The following is an 18,683-nucleotide window of genomic DNA, read 5'->3' as shown; positions in this document are numbered from 1 at the left end:
GACTAAAAAATTTGTGGTAGGAAGAGAAGCCGTGGGAAATAAACCTCATAAAAGGAAACCGTGAACAAGCATCACTGTAGACAACATTGTTGCCATTCGTAACATTATAGGTGAAGATCGGCGAATACAAATTTTGCAAATTGTTTTAGCCATAGGAATAAATTACGGAACCCTCCTCCATTGCTACGAGCAGGAAGGAGAGGATTTCTTGCTTGGATTGTGACTTGTGATGAAACTTGGGCGCATCATTACACCCCAGAGTCAAAGCAAGCATAGAGTGGTGACGAAGAGACAAAGCAGGTTTGGTCAAGGCCAAAACACATCCATCTGCTGGAAAGGTCCTTGCAACCGTTTTCTGTGACTCCGCGGGCATTTTGTTGGTGAATTTTCTTCACGAACAAAGGACAATTAATGCAGTCTATTACAGTCGTCTTTTGGATGAAGCAAAAGCTGCTTATAGCTACAAGCGATGCCGGCAACCGATCCGAAACGTCACTCTTCTCCATGACAATGCAAGGTCGCATACTGCTGCTTTAACGCGGGAAAAGCTGGGAAAAATTCACTGGACACCTGGAACACCCTCCATACAGTCCAGATTTATTGCCCTGTGACTACCATTTGTTTGGACAACTCAAACAAGACCTAGGAGGACACCGGTTTGATGATGATGATGCAAGTGTAGAAGAGTTTGTGTGCAACTGGCTCCGCACACATCCCTTTTCTTTCTATCAGGACAGCATCAAAAACGTACCAATTCGATAGAGAAAATGTGTATGCAAGGCAGGACACTACGTAGAAAAGTGATCTCTATATGCGTATTTGTTTGGTTGATGCAATAAATTTAAAAAAATAATTCCCATTTACTTTTGATCCACCCTTGTACATAATAAAATATAATACACTGCCTGACAAAAGTTAAGCACCCAGAAGGAGTGGTTCAATATTATCCCATTTCAGTAAACTTGCATACAGTTGATGTGTGAGTAAATGATTAGATTTATAAGGATCTGTAATATGCAGAACGCCCACCAGAGTGCATTTGTGATGGCACTGACCTGTTGTTGATAAGTTTTTACCAGTCAACCGCTGTGAGTCAGACAGTTCAGCAAGACGTGCAGAGAGGACTACGTACAGTACAAAGCACCCACGATGCCTCGTAGATGCGTTAGACAGCCTATCCTCCAATTGACAGCATTTGCCAAAGGCCGCATTGTGGGTCTGCATGAGGCTGGTTAGTCGTATCGTGCAATTGCCAGGCATGTGGGCCAATCGGATGTCACAGTGGCCCCATTTTGGACTCATTGGGTACATAAGGGCACCCAATCATGTCGTGCAGGTTCGAGTCGACCAAGAAACGCCACCCTGAGGGAGGACCATCGTATGGTGTGCCAAGCATTGCCGGATTCCCTAACTTCAGCACTCGGCATCTGCGAACATATACTGAACATGTAGAACATCCTGTGAGTTCCCGCACAGTGTCTCAATGACTCAAATCCACCGGATTGGGATCCTAGCGCCCCGTGCGTCGGTTGACAGTGACACCAGAACACCAACGTCTGCGTTTGGAGTGTTGGCTTGCCCGGGAAGCATGGACTGAGGACAACTGGCATCGCATCATGTTCAGTGATGAGTCATGCTTCTCCATAACCTCCGATGACCATCACGTGTAGGTTTGGCGTCAAGGGCCGAGGGCAGATCCTACCCATATTGTGGAAAGACACACAGGCGTAATCACTTGCATCATGATGTGGGGAGACGTAGGATATGCATTCAGGTCACCTCTAATAGTGCTTTGGCAGGTTTTGACGGCACAGCAATACGTCACAGACTTTCTGCGCCTGTACGTCCTACCCCTTATGGTGCAGCACCCTGGGACAGTGTTCCAACAAGGTAATGCACGTCCACACACAGCACATGTGTCTATGGACTGCTTAGAGCATGTTGAGGTCCTTCCGTGGCCAACAAAATCCCTGGACCTCTCCGTCATTGAACTCGTGTGGGATGACATTGGAAGGGGACTCCGACCCAGTACCAACCTGCAGGATCTGGAGGAAGACCTGCAACAACAGTGAACTAACTTGCCTCAGGAGAGGATCCAAAGGCTGTTTGACACCATTCCAAACCGCATAGGGGCATGCATTGCGGCCAAGGGGTTGCGACATCCTACTGACCTGGCACCAACATTCCACCTGTAACTGCCAACAGCCTTGTCTCTTTCATCGCATATTGTAATCAGTTCATTAAAGGAACATGGTCTTTCAGCATGTGTAGTTTCATTCACTTTCAACCACTCCTTTATTGTCAGGCAGTGTAAATATAAAAATTAGACAATATGTTTGGAGGTTAGGGTGAACATTTGACAGGTAGGGGATATGAAAATGGTTATGGACTGGATATTTTTGGTTTGAAGTTGTATAGGAAAAATACATCAAGAAGGGTGTTAATTTTATCAGAGATTTAATTCAGGTTATGAGTTGGGTTTTGTTTTTGATCAGTGTCAATGAGTCATTTTTGTTAGATGAATGATCTTTTTAGATTATATTGTGTATATTGATTAGGTGAAATCCTGGTGAAATTGTCATTTGGAATGCTAATGAAAAAGCATCCATAGATAATAAAACACTAAAATTTACATAAAAATTACATAAATTATTGACACTATGTAAAATAAAGTATTGATTAGGTAGAGAACTCATCCTTCATACTTGTACTTGAACTATCAATACGGACCATGAAACTAATAGATTATAGCACTAAAATTGAGATGAGCACAATAAGTTACATGGCCGAGTTACAAAAAACCGTCTCTTTTAATTAGTGCTAAATTTTGCCATTATAACTCTGTCATCAAACCACAAGCAACGTTTGCAAGTGAAACATTATTCAAACTTAATACCCAAGCAACAACAGGCAAACTGCAGAAAGTAGATAGAAGAATTCTCCGGACAATTATTAATAATAAAAAAACCATCAGGTTGATGGCCAGTGGAGACTTTTACCCAATTCAGTAATTTACAAGGAAAGTGAATCAGTTATTGACACGATGAGAAAACGGAGGATTGCATTTTTCAGACACATATACTGTTTGACAAATTTTAGACTCCTAAAACAGCTTTTTGGTTTCTTTTAGAATAGTAGAACAAAAAACACTTGGTTTAAAGAAATACAAATTGATTTGTCCATACGGACACAAGAGCAAATTGAAAATAGAGAAGAGAGGAAGATTCTAAACAACAAATACACAAAACTATCACTTAAAACATCAAAAACTAAGCAGTATGTTATATCAGCAGAAGAACAGGCTGCAAGATCGTCTAGAATGAAGAAGTTTTGGGAAAAGAAGAAATTATCTAGTTTTAAAAAATGAACTTATTTTTTGTAGATTGTATTATATAAGGTTGATTTTGATGCTCCAATGTGGGTGTAAACAGTGTACATGTTGAAGGAAAAAGGAAGCAATACTTAATTTATGTGTATTTGTCATTGTTATTTTAACAAAGAATTGAGACAGGAACAAACATGAACCACAAGAAAATTCAAGGGCAGTGTTTGTCTTGTCCTTATGTTCATTCTATTATGTGTTTCTTTTAGTGTTCCTCTCTATGGTAATTTAACTTGTAGATATTCGACTTTATTCCACTGTTGAAGTTCGCAGATCTGATAATCAAAGACATCTCTAGACTCGGAAGTGCACCAACAGTGCTATAGGGTGAAACAAGACTTCTCTTTTGTTCGCATTAATGTGTGGATTTTAGGGTTGATTGCTTATGTAAAGAGGTTTTGAGCATTTTAAACACTGAAGTAAAATGTTACTGAAACTAAAAGCACAGTTTATATTTGTGGCAAAAGTGGATATACATGACGTTGATATATCTTGCAGGTGGACAATGCATTGAGAAGAGGTGCTAATGGGGTCATTCTCTTCGCCGATCCACAACAATACCCTCATGTGGAGACTCGTACCAATCCTTTCTTATGGCCTTCACATCTAGGACTGCTTCAGATCCTTCATGGTAGCAATACCACCAAGATGAATACTGGTATGTCCTGTGTTGGAAAACATACAGGGGCTATTTTTAAAGTAAGGAGCATTTTGCAATGAAATAGAAAGTACTGAATATTCTTGGGAAATGTGTGTTTCATCCAATTCTTCACAGATTCAGCCACTTTTCCACATAATCTCCATTTTTGTGTAAACATTTGTCATATAGATAGTTCAGTTTTTGTAAACCTTCGTCATAGAAGTCTGCCACCTACAACAAGAGTCATGTCTGAACGACTGTTTCTTATTTCATCGTGGGTGTGGATATGTGTGCCAGTGAGGAATATTTTTTGATGAAAGAAGAGATGGTAGTCACTAGGGGCAAGGTGAGGGGTGATTGAATTGCTGTCATTGCTGTCAGTCAGATGATTCGATGTTAGCTTGCATTCAAGCTGCAGAGTTAGGTCTTACATTGTCTTGAAGCAACAACACTCCTGCAGTTTATTCTGGATTGCGCAGCAAAGTTTTATCAAAGTAACACAATACTCAGCTGCATGGATTGCTGTCCTTGGTGACATGAAGTCCACTGGCAGAATACCACGTCTGTCTCAATACACGGTTGCCATAATCATACAAGTCGATATTTTTGTAGCAGATGATTATGTCGTGACACCATTGATTGCTGCTCAGATTCGGCTGTCACATGGGACACCCATATCTTGTCGTACATGACAGTCATTATCATCTTCAACCAGCTCAAATTTCTCAGCTGTGGTGAATGAGCGCTCTCCATTTATTTCTGTCTGCAAATCCAGACCTTGCCTAGCTAGATCATGTGTAATCTAATCGATCTATCCCTTCCTTGGCCAACCTCTTGATCTTATGACTTAGAGTTCCTTCTCAAACTACACTCTATCTGTTCTTTGTGGGTCTATTCTTTTGAGATGACCAAACAATTTTAGCCTGGCTTCGACACAAATCTCGCTAAGGGTTTAATTTTCTTGGATAAGATGGCGTATCTCATTGTTTCTTATTTTGTCCATCCCTTTTTTTCTGTATCATGGTTCTTAAGAACTTAATTTCCAGTGCTGATATTTTTGTTGGTTTGGATGCAGATTTCTACAGGGTGGGCCAGACTCAGTTAGGCTGTTTTTAATCATTAATAACCAATAAATCCAACAACACATGGGAAAATCAAGAAGTACCTTTTGTTGTCAATAGATAGCGGCATCATATGCTATGAACAAGATCAATACTCTGCCTACTACGTGCCCATTGAGGAAACATCATGGTAGCGTGTAAAATGTGTGTGTCTTTCCTCAGTTACTAACAATGTATCAGAAGTCCATCGCAGGATGTTGGAAGAGTTTGGACCGCTAGCAGTCCATACGGACACAATCGACCAAATAAACGAACAGTTTGATGAAACTGCCAGTGCTTTGTCCCAAGTATCCTGGTCAGCTGGGAACTGCCCGAACTGCTGCAACACAAACACATGTTGCTGCAGAACTGGCATCATCTCCTCGGAAATTGAAGTCTACCTGCCGTTTGTCGGCCCTACTGGACTTTTCAAGGACAAGTTTGCAGAGAGTTTTGAGTGACATGAAGTTGATGCCATTTCATCCATGGCTTATTCATGTTCTTAATGAGGACGACTTCGACAAGCGCCTTGAGTTTGCAGAGTTGATGCTGACCAAGTTTTCGGAGAACCTTGACCTTATCTGGAATATTGTATGGACTAATGAGGCCAAATTTCACACATCAGACATAGCAGCATGTTTTGGCGGCCAGAGAACCCCAATCCCACCATTGAATATGATTGCCAGTCCCCAGGATTGATGGTGTGCTGCGGCGTGACATACGAAAGACTGTTTGGCCTGTTCTTCCTTGAAGATGATGTCATGGGGAAAACCTACCTAAAGTTGTTGAGGGAAAGTGTTATCCCCTACCACACTTTGCCAGCATGAAGTTTTCCCTGAACGCTGGATTGACTGTCAAGGGTCTGTGGAGTGGCCAGCCCAATCACCTGAGATACCACCACCAGACATTTACCTTTGCACTTACTTCAAAGATAAGGTGTAGGCTAATCCCATTGACAGTATGCAATAGGGTTGCAACTGTTTGATGTAAGAAATAGGGGACATTTATTAAAAATAAGGGATTTTTCACAAAAAAAAAAAAAGCCAATTCATAAATACCTGAAAATCAAATGTTAGGTACCAATTTTAATTAGATTATAATTAGTTTCATTAACAGAATAAGATAATTATTGAAATTCCTAAAAGAAACTAACTTACACCTTCTTATAATACCAATATAAATGGTCCGTTATTGGACATTATAAATTTTCCAGCTAACTCATTCCTGGTTGCCAGCGTTTTGCCCCCGTGTGCTAGGCTGGGCTCATCAGTTGGTACCTAGCACACCCAACAAGACGCATGGCTAGTGCATACCATGGAGGCCACTGTGTAGGCTAATTGTAGCCACCGGCAGTGCCAATGCACTACGAGACACTCTGTCTCACTACTAAAAATTGATGCCTGCTTGGCCATCAGATGATTCCCTATGGGAATCAACTTCTGTATTACACCTTCTTAACAGTACATACATTACAATGCAATAGGTATGACAAAACATGCAGGAAAACATTATTATAACTACCTTATTTTCTCCATCTGTACTCCACATTTGATTTAGCTGACTTTAAAATTGCACTATCTAACTGTATCATGCCATGGAACCCTCTACAAGACATGTTCATGTTTACAGTAATTACTAGTTCACTTTCAATCAGATCTACTGAACACTTGTTTCTACTGTCTGACCACTTATTAGACATTAAGGAGAAAATACGTTCAGCCAATGCATTTGACCCAGGAACACTTATTACAAAAGACACAAGTTTTTCTAATTCTATTAGTTTCTGTTGTCCTTTATGACTAGAAAACACTGACAACCCCTTGTTTGAGGAATCTTATGTACTCTCCAAAATACTGGCAGGAATATTCTCAACAGAACAACTCTTCATACAGTTCCGCCATATTAATTATTTCAGTTAATTGGAGGGATTGATAACACAATTTATGTAGATTTAGTGTCAAACAGCATGAACAGTCACATTCGAAATTGGAATGGAAGACCTGCGGAAGTACGCGGCAGAAGAGGAGGTAAATAACCGAGCATGTTCAGCTTTACCAGCAGATTGCAAGGCATCACGAGATTTCCTTCTTCTGAGGCTCCAAAGAGAAAATAATGGAGCTACATTGAACTTCAATGGCGCTCAAATCAAATATGGATTTTAAAATAGAGACAAAAAGACAAATGCTCGTTTTTACGAGACAAGGATTCATAATAAGGGACGCAAAATTTTCACCTCAAATACAGGATGTGTCCCGTATAATATGGGGCAGGTGGTAACCCTTGTAGGCAATGTCTGTATGAGGTGAATGTTCAGGAGTTCAGTAATGTTTCAGTGAATATGTGTAGAAAGGCATGTGAAAATGTTGCTTTGCGTCTGCAAGCCTGTGTTGACCTACATGGTACCCAGGTTGAAAACCATCTTCAAAATCAATTACTTGTGTGCTTGTGATTCATTTTTTGTTAGCCATTCCAATTTTTAACACTTACTAATAAAAATGAAATGGCGTATGGCTTTTAGTGCCGGGAGTGTCCGAGGACAAGTTCAGCTCGCCAGATGCAGGTCTTTTAATTTGGCTCCCGTAGGCGACCTGTGCATCTTGATGAGGTTGAAATGATGATGAAGACGACACATACACCCAGCCCCTGTGCCAGGGAATTTAACCAATTATGGTTAAAATTCCCACCCTGCTAGGAATCGAACCCGGGACCCCTGTGACCAAAGGCCAGCATGCTAACCATTTAGCCATGGAGCGGGACTACCATTAAAGAAAAACATGTAGACAAAAACTGCCTGTTTGAGTCTGGTCCACCCTGTAAACTGTATGTGATAACTGTTACAAAGAAACTTCTGTAGAGTATTAATTTTGATTTTAATGGAACATATCACAAAGTAGTTCTCTCAAAAGATGATAAAACTGTGCTGCTTTCTGTAATCTGCTGGTGATTTCTGAAGTGGTTATCTTTTGTTACTACATTTCCAAAATAGCGGAACTGATGTACTTGTTTCAACTTTGATCCATCTAGAGTGATGTTAGTACAGATATTATGTCGACTAATAGGCAACACTACTGTTTTGGAGTTCCTCATCTTGAGACCAAATTGCTTGAATATAGCATTCCAGACATTCAGCTTCTGTTATACTTTGGCCTCATTATCACCCTTTATCACTTCATCACCTGCAAAGGCAAGAGCTTTGAATGCAGAGGAATTGTTGATTCTCGTAACTCTTTTCATTATTTCATCCATTATCGTGATGAATAAAAGTGGTGATACTGAGCTCGATAGCTGCAGTTGCTTAAGTGTGGCCAGTATCCAGTATTCGGGAGATAGTAGGTTCGAACCCCACTGTCGGCAGCCCTGAAAATGGTTTTCCGTGGTTTCCCATTTTCACACCAGGCAAATGCTGGGGCTGTACCTTCATTAAGGCCACGGCCATGGCCGTTTCCTTCCCACTCCTAGCCCTTCCCTGTCTCATTGTCGCCATAAGACCTATCTGTGTCGGTGCGACGTAAAGCAACTAGCAAAAACAAAAAGAAACAAAAAAAAGTTGTGATAGTGCGCTGCCTTGTTGTACACCTTGCCAAATATCCATTGTCTGTTTAGACACAATTCTGGCAATGTTCATATTGTATTTTACTTTATTAATTAAAGCACATGGTATAGATCTATTCTCAAGACATTTCCAGCTTTTTTTTTTTACATTGTCATAAGCCTTCTCAATATCTAGGAAAATGAGGATGACATCTTTTCCTTTTTCCCATTGCTTCTCCATGATGATCCGTACAGAAAATATTAGATCTGTTGTTGCCCTATTCTTTCTAAAACCATTTTTTTTCCATTATTTTGAGTCTGTGAGACAGCAGACTGATGCCCCTGTAGTTGCTGGGTTTCTGTCTGTTTCCTTTCTTAAATAGAGGGATGACTTATTTAGTCCAGTCTTCAGGTAGTTTTTTCTTCTTTCCGTTTAGGACTCTTAACAACCATTGCAATCCTTGCACTCCAGCAGCTTAATCATGTAAGTGCTTACCTCATCTGTGCCTGTTGTATTGGCTTTACTCATATTCTTTAGGGCATTTTCCACTTCCATCCATGTTATAGGGGGCTCCGCATTTTAAATATTTTCTTTGCCGTGGTCTCCTATTGTTTGATATTTAAATTGCCTCTCTGACAGTGTGACTCCATAATATGAAGGGCGTACTACATTGTTTTACACTTTATTTTTTTCTACCCAAATGAAGTACATTACACATCAGTTGTTACACCCACCTTCTCAACATGATCTCCTTGTAACTGTATACACTTTTACCATTGATGTGTCAGTTTTTCCAGACCTTCCTGAAACCATTCTTTAGGAGTGCTGCGTACCCATGCCGTGACAGCTGTGTCCAGTTCTGCAAAATGGCGACCATGCAGAGATTTCTTCATGTTCCCGAACAGGTGGTAATCACTTGACGGTGGACTGTCCCTATGCTTCCATTGCATCGATTGTTGTTTTGTTCGTGGCTCTTGGTAATGGAGCCATGTCTCATCACCAGTCACAAGCCTAGCCATGAAGTCTGCTGGATCTTGATCATGGCGTTGCAAAAGTTCTCTGCACACATCCACACACCTCTGCTTTTCGTCTGCAGACAAGAGTCTAGGTACCCACGTGGATGACACCTTCCCCAACTGTAAGTGGCTGTGCATGATCCGCTGCAGGGTGTTTCGGCAAATTCCCGTGGCTGCTTCCATTTCTGTATATGTGATGGATTTGTTTTCTTGGATGGCCTGTTCAGCCCGGGCAATGTTGGCTAGTGTTGACACTCACATTCCTTCCAGAATTGGTTCCCTTGTCCACTGATATGCGCTCTATTTTTCAACTTCCCACCCAGTTGTAAACTGTTTTCTGTAATGGTGCATGTTCTCCACAGACTGCCATCAAGCGCCAACGAATTTATGCAATTGTCACGCCTTCTTTCCTTTGGAACCAAGTCGTATAGTGCTGTCCTTGACGGTTGCTTTCCATGTTGTCTGCTCTTACGCCGACAGTGTTGTTATGAAATGGCTATGATGAGTGTATTCGTTGGCCCCTGTGTGTGTGGTGCCACTAAACTGTGGAATAAGATGCTAGTTACAAGTCACCACCTTCAAAAGTGAAATGTGAACCATACCTGGATATACAAAAAATAAAGTGTAAAACAATATAGTATGCCCCTCGTACATATCTTTCCCACAGTACTGGGTAAAACATGTCAAAGCACTGACATATCTTTTCATTTTGTGCTCTTTGGTCAGCATATTTGGAACCCACCAATTGTACAACTTTCTTTAGTCCAACTTTCCTGATACAATTTTGTAGAGAACTGACCTTGAAATGTGTGTAAATTGAAGTGACAGAGAGAATATTGTTTGCATGTTGGTTGGTGTCAACTTCACGCACAATTCCGCCATTGATCAGAGATAGCCAACCTGAGCATGGGTTGATGTGAACATTCTCATGACCTTCCTTGAATAACATTATCCACTTAGGGATTTTTCCATCATTCGTAGCATTGGGACCATACACCTCACAGATCTGGTGATGAATCTCTGCTAGTGGCACATTCGTTGCTGTTAAGAACTGGATAACTGACTGTATCTCGCATACAGCAAACCGACTGATCATCTTAATGAGTTTCATTATACACTATGAAGTGAGCAATAACTAATGGCTTCATTCTATGAATATGTCTCCTGCTGCTGTCAGTTTAGTTTTTGACTTGCTGTGTTGTACAGTGATGGCCTCTGTGGGTTCACAACTTGAGTTGACTTCCTAACTTCTCCGTATACTGATAGGTGGCGGCCTCACGCCACATCTGCCTTGGAAAGTTTTCTTTCCACCTGATATGTAATTTTTCTCCTTCACAAAACTCTTGCTGACTGACTACTTATTGGAAAATGGACCTGATGTGTTTTGGCACAGCAACATGCTTCGTTGGATGAAAAACCAAAAAAGAATGCTACTTATTATAAAACAGAGGAAAATGCAATATGTAGGACATTTTATGAGAGGCAAAAAGCATCAATTATTAGAGCTAATTATTAAAGGAAAGATACAGGGGAAAATACCATTGAGAGACGGAGAAATTCATGGCTAAAAGACACTCGTAGATGGCACAAATATACCGTACATTAGAAGAAGCCTTTCATGCTGAATTGTCAAGATCACAGCTGGACTGCTTCAATCATCAACCTCATTTGTATGTAAGCCATCTATACATAATTCAGTGTTATATGTATTCATTTTCATTAATTGCACTTTGTTTGTACATAACAAAGTTAAAATAATGTCACCGACGTATGTATTTCCTCTTATCAAAACACAGGTGAGTTAGAAATGTGATACATTAGAGTCAGCATTGTTGGCAGCAGGACTTTAACTGCAGATGCCGAAGGAGTGCATTGGTGTAGCGAAGATTATGGAAAGTGACTGCACGGCGTTTTTTTTTTTTTTAACTGTTCTATCAGTAGAAATTTATTGTACTTTGCTGGCAGTCTGCCAATGAGAGCAGAAAGAGGAGAAAAATTAAACGCTGGACAAGAAAGCAAAGTTTATACGAGAAGTGGACAATAATCCATGTGAAACTAAAATTGAAATAGGTGGAGATTTAAGAATTGTTTATACCTCGCTTTGCACAGTCATTGGTGAAAGAAATTTTATTTTACAGTGATGAATTTTTAAAAATCGGGTGCAAAATCAACAGCGTTAATTGGTAATGTAGCAAACCTGATATATTATAAGAATCACAAGTACACATTACGTTGTTAATGTATATTTCTAAATAACCTGTCTTTGCTAGTGGTTTAACATCGCACTAACACATTGAAGGTTTTCGACAATGCAAGAATGGGAAAGGACTGGAAAGGGGCAGCCATTGCCTTTATTAAGGTACAGCCCCAGTAACATTATTATTATTATTATTATTATTATTATTATTATTATTATTATTATTTATTTATTATTATTAATTATTATAATATAATTCGCTTGTTGCATTTGACACTGAACTTGGCCTTCTTTAGAGCCCAAATTTCCCTCATTCTTTCTGAGTGGGCCTGCTTATGCTCCTCTGTCCAAGGGGCACCGTGTCTTCTCTTCAGTTGCTCGTCTCTGTTTAGCCTGTTCGTCAATATTTTCTTGAGGAAGAGATCTCCGTTAAGGGCATCTTCAGCTGAGATATGTAGCATTTGCAGGTCTTCTTTGGTATTTCTAAACCAGAGAATTGTGGTTTTGGGGATTGAATCAAAAAAGTGAAAGATTTCTTTAGTTAACTTTCTTCCGTCCATTCTTTTCAGATGACCGTAAAATCGTGCCCATCTTTTTCTGATTGTGTCGGTAATTTTCTCTATTTTGCTGTAGACTTCCTTGTTGGATCTCTTTTGATGGATTCCATTTCGAGTCCTTTGTTGGCATTTAGAGACAGGGTTTCGGCTGCATATAGAACTACTGGCTTCAGAACTGTTTCATATTATTATTATTATTATTATTATTATTATTATTATTATTATTATTGAAAATTTCAGTAACTTATCAGTAACATCAAACTAAATGTATAGAAGTAGCATATATCCATTTTACTATTTTTGCTTAGGCACAAGTCCACCCAGCATTCATTCAAGTACAGACAAGTTGATCATAAGATGGAGAAATAACTTTACTTTTCATGTCCACATTACATGATGTCCATCTAAAGTGTTGCTACATTGACTGCATTCTCATTTGCAAGCTAAAGATCTTTCTTTGCACGTTTGACCTAGATTTACATAAGTCAACAAATGCTATGATTTCTGCAATATACCGTGAAACAGAGGGTATTTGCTCCTTTTGGCAGCATCCCATAAAGTTGATTTCGCATTTTGAAACCCTTATGTGGAGCCGATTTAAAGTCTTCCACACAGGGAAATGCAAATTGTGTGGATGTGGTAGCTGTTTAGTGGAATGATTGGTAACTGGTTCCTGGCTCTCCATTTCTGAAGCCTTCTACTTTCCCCATTTCCTTCTGTAGTTCTTGCCAGGAAGCTATGATGGGATTCAAGTCTAGATCTGGCTGGTTTACAGATAGAGTGCCTAGGATCCATCCTTTGCTTCCTCCGTTCCGCCTCTGCAACAGCTTCTCTTTTTATCTTGGGTGCACTGTGGCAGCAGCGGAGTACAGGTGGTGGATGGGAGTAGATTTGAAGCTGCCTGTAATGGGGCAAACCATTTGGTTGAGCACTATGTCAATCTGTATTACATAGCTGATGCACTCCATACAGGAGCAGTGTACTTGACTGTAGTGAAACGGAGTGCCATGCCTGACGTTCTGAGTACTGCTGGTTGTGCTCCACATGATTTCTGCAATAGAGCAGTAAAGATTATGGTTTGAAACATGCTTTCTTCTTACAAAATTCTGAAGAAAAATGTGTTAGTTTTGCAGCATCTTGATTTAATTTCTGTCACTGTATTTCCATTCTTGAAGAATACGTATAGCTTTGCTTATCTACTTTGATATTTAGAAATTTCATGATCCGTATTGAAGTGGGATAAAAATAATTGAAAAGGTGAGTTCGTTTCTCGTCATTTCTAGACATTTCTTTTTAGTCTTTCCTTCATATCTTTTGCCTAATTCATCTTTTAATTTTTCTCCAGATTCCAAAACCCCATGTTTAAGTGAGAATTAATACTTTGGGTCTAACCAAGTTCATCACATGCACGTTTATTTTTCGGAACCAAACCACAGTTCACAAAGTGTTAGTTTCAAATGACATTAAACTCTGCAGCGCATTTTCAACAAGATCAAAGAACTAAAGATATATACAAGCTGGACACACCATCACGTGTATACAACAACAGAGTCATCGTCATTTTAAAAGGATTTTATACGGAAGTGCAACATCATCATGTACCATATCTATGCAGGTGTTACAGTGTGTTTTAAAGTTGTATTGTTTTAAGTTGTATTGTGTTTGTCTGATTTGACTCGTTGGCTGATGATGGCACAAGTTTAGTGCCGAAACTAGTACCTTATGTGAACGACATTAATATATGTCTTTGTACTGAATAGGAGGACCCCTATTAATTTCAATTATTGCTTATCTACGTAAATGGCTACCATAGACTAAGACAAAATATTTCATAATCTACTTGTATAATAAGGTGTAACAGTTCAGAACTCTTTTGCTCCTCTATCCTGAGAGCATGTGCATTAATCTATCCTGATGTATTTCTTGAAACAGGTGGGAAGGAGGCTTCAAGAACCTACTGTGTTCCTGTTCAAGTTATTAAACCACATGATGCTCAAGAAATTTTGAGGTAAATGAGTGTTTAAAAATATATCAGCTAATATAAATTTCTTTGAGGTACAAAGCATGGCTTTCAAAATAAAGTTATTGGCAATCAGAAATGTTCTGACTTCAACTGTTAGTTCATAGAGCCAACTCAGACCTTTACTGTGAGTGAGTCACTTCACTCCTGTATGAAGAATTATTTAGAGAAATAAAATCTTATCATATAACGTTGTGTTCATAGGTGTGATTTGATAAAATTACTTTCATGATTCTGTTGAAGACTCCTAGGGAAGGTGGTATTTTCTCCACAGTGGAGGCTGCAGGGGTTGTTACTGTACTCTTTAATGTTTCATTCTTCAGATAACTTCAGTCCATGGCTTTGTGTACACATCTACACAGTTACACCAAGTGATGCTCACCTCTGATAAAAACATTGAAACCTCAGAGCCCTTTGAGTTAATAATGACTTGCTGAGAAGTGGATCCTGTTGAAAACACTCCAACTTGTGGTTACTCACTACTACTACAGTAGAAGTCCACTATAACGATTACGACACATAACGAGAACCCCGTTATAATTACAGTTTGTGTCTGTCCCTTCAAAATTCATACATTAAACTGTGTATTATCCTTTGGTTACAGCGAGAGCCCTATCACTGATGCATCCGTATGCATGCAGCAATTGTATTGCACGTGATCGATCATCTTCGGTATCGTTTCCTTGCTATGTCCACTAGTGAGCGCTCTCATCAACATTTGAAGGCGATGTCAGACTCGATTACAAATACTTGTCGACTGCTGTTCCGTAAAGAAAAATTGAAATTAAAGATTAGAACATGTTTTCGTAATAAATGCGGAAATAACGTGTCCGATGGCAGTTGTTAACTGCGAAAAATAAAAGCTGAAGTAAATGATAGCATAATTTTACTACTAAATACTGCAATTACATAAGAATGGGATACACCTCAAGATATGGCAAAGTGCATCATTGATTTCAGAGGTTAGTTTTGTGTTTTCTCACGTCTGATTCAATTTTGGAAAGGCTATTATTATGTAAATTTATAGCAAGAAGGTTATCATTTCTCAACTGGCACTTGAAATATGTTTTCACGATACATATAGCAAGTACAGTTAGGTTAGGTGACGCTGTTTGAATAAGAAAACTGAAGCGTTTGCCACAAAATGCGACCTTCAGTATCGTTTTTGCACTGTGTGCACTTCCGAGCTCTCTCCTCAACAATCAGAGGTGATGTCAGAGTCTATTAGTAATATCCGTCAACTGCTGTTCCGTAAAGAAAATCAGAAATGAAAGAAGAGAACATGTTTTCATAATAAATCTGTAAATAACATGGTCGATAGAAGTTAGATCATTAGAAATAAAGGCTAAGTTGAAATTAAGTAAGAATGCGATACACCTTTAGGTATGACAGAGTGCATCACTGATTTCTGAGGTTAGATTATACTTTCTCGCGTTTGGTTAAATTTCGGTAAGGCTATTCTCAACTAAATTTATAGTGAGGTTATAACTTTTCTACTGGCGCTTGATATGTGTTTTCATGGTACATACGCGGTTAAGTTAGGTTAGGTGATGATGTTTGAATAAGAAAAATGAAGCATTTGCCGCAAAATGCGACCTTCGGCATCATTTTCTCGCTATGTGTACTTGCGAGCTCTGTCCTCGACAATCGAAGTTGATGTAGTGTAGAAATATTTAAAATAGTTATATTTGAATCAGCCTTGTCAATACACTTATTAATGGAAGAAAATGATTTATTCAACCACATAAGGATGTAACCTTCCTCTTTTTTGCAAGGATAACAAATGTGTTAAACAATTTCTTAGCCTGGCTGGCATACTCTCTGTTGATGATCTTAACCATGATAGGTTAAAATGATTGTATGATCTGTATTGACTAGTTTGAATGTAGTATAGAAATATTTAAAATAGTTATATTTGATAAGTAACACCCGATAACTGCTGTTCTGTAAAGAAAATTAGAAATTAAAGAAGATAATATATTTTCGCAACAAATACGTTAATAATGTGGTCGATAGCAGTTGTTCACATGTTAGAAATAAAAGCTAAGTAAACGATCGCTTAATTTGAATACTCTACACTGAAATTAAGTAGGAATGCGATGCACCTCAAGATACGACAGAGCGCATCATTGATTTCAGAGGTTAGTTTATATTTTCTTACATCTGATTAAATTTTGGAGAGGCTATTCTCATGTAAATTTATAGCGAGAATGTTATCATTTCTCTACTGGTGCTTGGATTATGTTTTCATGATGTAGTATGGTTAAGTTAGGTTAGGTGACGCTGTTTGAATAAGAAAACTAAAACCTTTGCCACAAAATGCAATTGCTCAACGTCGGTAGCATATTGTTTTCTTACTATGTACACTTGTGAGTTCTCTCCTTGACATTTAAAGGTGATAAGAGCAATATAAATGGTTCGTTAATGGACATTATAAATTTTCCAGCTAACTCATTCTTGGTTGCCAGCGTTTTGCCCCCGTGTGCTAAGTTGGGCTCATCAGTTGGTAGTCAGCTCACCCACCAAGACGCATGGCTAGTGCATACCGTGGAGGCCACTGCGTAGGCTACTTGGAGGTACAGGTAAACCCCGTTATACACGGATTCAGTATCTGCGATTTCGCATACACACGATTTTGGCTTGAAGTCTAGTGCTGCCATCTGTTAACAGTATGGGGAAAATGTAATTCCTTAAGGCGGGTACAGACATGCAGGCCAAACTCTGTAACGTACACTACGTCACGCGCCAAAGTTAAACGGGGCAAGTGCATCTCTACGCCCATCTTCTGTCGTATTTGTCGATTCGTGAATCGTCAGTCCCGGTCAGTAGAGCTGTGAAGTTGCACTTGACAGGTTTCGTATTTAAAATGCCGGGTAAAAGTAAAGAAAGTGTGTTCGTCGAAGGAAAGAAGCATGTACCAAAGTCACATTCGTTGAAAACAAAGTTAGAAGTTTGGATCACTGTGAGAAAGGTGAGCGTATTGTTGACATTTAGCATGATTTGGGACTTAGTGAGTCCACTGTGAGAACTATTCGTGACAATGCGGAATTAATTTGAAAAACTGCTCAATCATCTACTAACTTAAGTGTGACTAGAGTGACCAAATCTCGCTCGGAAGTGATAGAAAGAAAGGGCTGGATTGAGCATTACAACCAACAACGTATGCCTCTCTCTGGAGCTGCTATTCAAGCTAAAGCCAAGAAATTGTATGCAGAGTTTAGTTTATTATTGTGTTTTTCATTGTTAAACTTTTAAGTATATAATGTTTACATTAAAATGCATTTCATAAACATGATAATGGTTATTTTTTGTAAAAATACTAAAATCTCTGCTATTTTAAACTTAATATGCGAGTAAACCGAAACATAATCCTATATTTTAAATATAAAATTACTCTTGATTTACGCGAATTCGGTATCTGCGGCAGTTCCGCGGAACGTAACTATCGTGTATAACGAGGTCTACCTGTATGCACTAGCCATGTGTCTTGGTGGGTGTGCTAAGTACCAACTGATAAGCCCAACTTAGCACACGGGGGTGAAACGCTGGCAACCAAGAATGAGTTAGCTGGAAAATTTATGATGTCCAATAACGGACCATTTATATTGGTGTTATAAATTTACTCATTCGGGACAAATATTTCAGGTTCCCTATGGGAATCAACATCTATTTAAAGGCAATGTCGGAGTCGATTAGTAATCCCCTCCACTCCTTTGATATAGAAAATATGTATCCAAGCATACCAATTTCTAAACTTCCAAAAATCTTCGAAAATAACTTGAGTGAATGTAGTTCTCTTAGTAAACTAGAAATACAAGATTTCATTCAGCTTCTAAAACTGGTCATCAACAATAACTTCTTTGTTTATGACAAAATTATATATCAACAGAATGGACTGGCAATGGGATCACCTTCATCAGGAATTTTGGCTAATGTCTGTTTAGATAACTTAGAACATACAAAAATCAATAATAACAACTTTCCAAATATTTTCATATGGGCCAGATATGTGGACGACACATTCATCATTATGGACGAATTAATCAAGAACGCAGACTCCACTCTTCAAGACTTGAATAGTATTGACCCATACATTAAATTCACACTAGAGTCAGAAATCAATAAAGCAATCAATTTTCTAGATATAACCATTGTAAGAAATATCTCTGGTCTGTCTTACAAAATATACAGGAAACATACACAAACCGCTAACACGATCCACAAAGATTCCATACATCC

The 18,683-nt window shown here is 39.0% G+C and overlaps 1 protein-coding gene across 3 annotated transcripts in view; it reads left to right on the top strand.

Annotated features, from left to right (window-relative positions):
• LOC136858225 (N-acetylated-alpha-linked acidic dipeptidase 2) overlaps window positions 1-18,683 on the top strand; it is a 277,870-nt gene that overhangs the window by 175,135 nt on the left and 84,052 nt on the right. For all 3 annotated transcript variants that reach the window (XM_067137610.2, XM_068225454.1, XM_067137611.2), the window contains exons 6-7: window positions 3,881-4,040; window positions 14,357-14,432. In XM_067137610.2, the coding sequence (XP_066993711.2) occupies window positions 3,881-4,040; window positions 14,357-14,432 (236 nt within the window). The remainder of the gene's footprint in view (window positions 1-3,880; window positions 4,041-14,356; window positions 14,433-18,683) is intronic.

The sequence above is a fragment of the Anabrus simplex genome, chromosome 1 (genome assembly GCF_040414725.1).
Source record: "Anabrus simplex isolate iqAnaSimp1 chromosome 1, ASM4041472v1, whole genome shotgun sequence".
In the NCBI taxonomy this organism is placed as follows: domain Eukaryota; kingdom Metazoa; phylum Arthropoda; class Insecta; order Orthoptera; family Tettigoniidae; genus Anabrus; species Anabrus simplex.
Note: the sequence above shows the minus strand (reverse complement) of the source record. Positions and strands in the feature narration are given on the sequence as shown.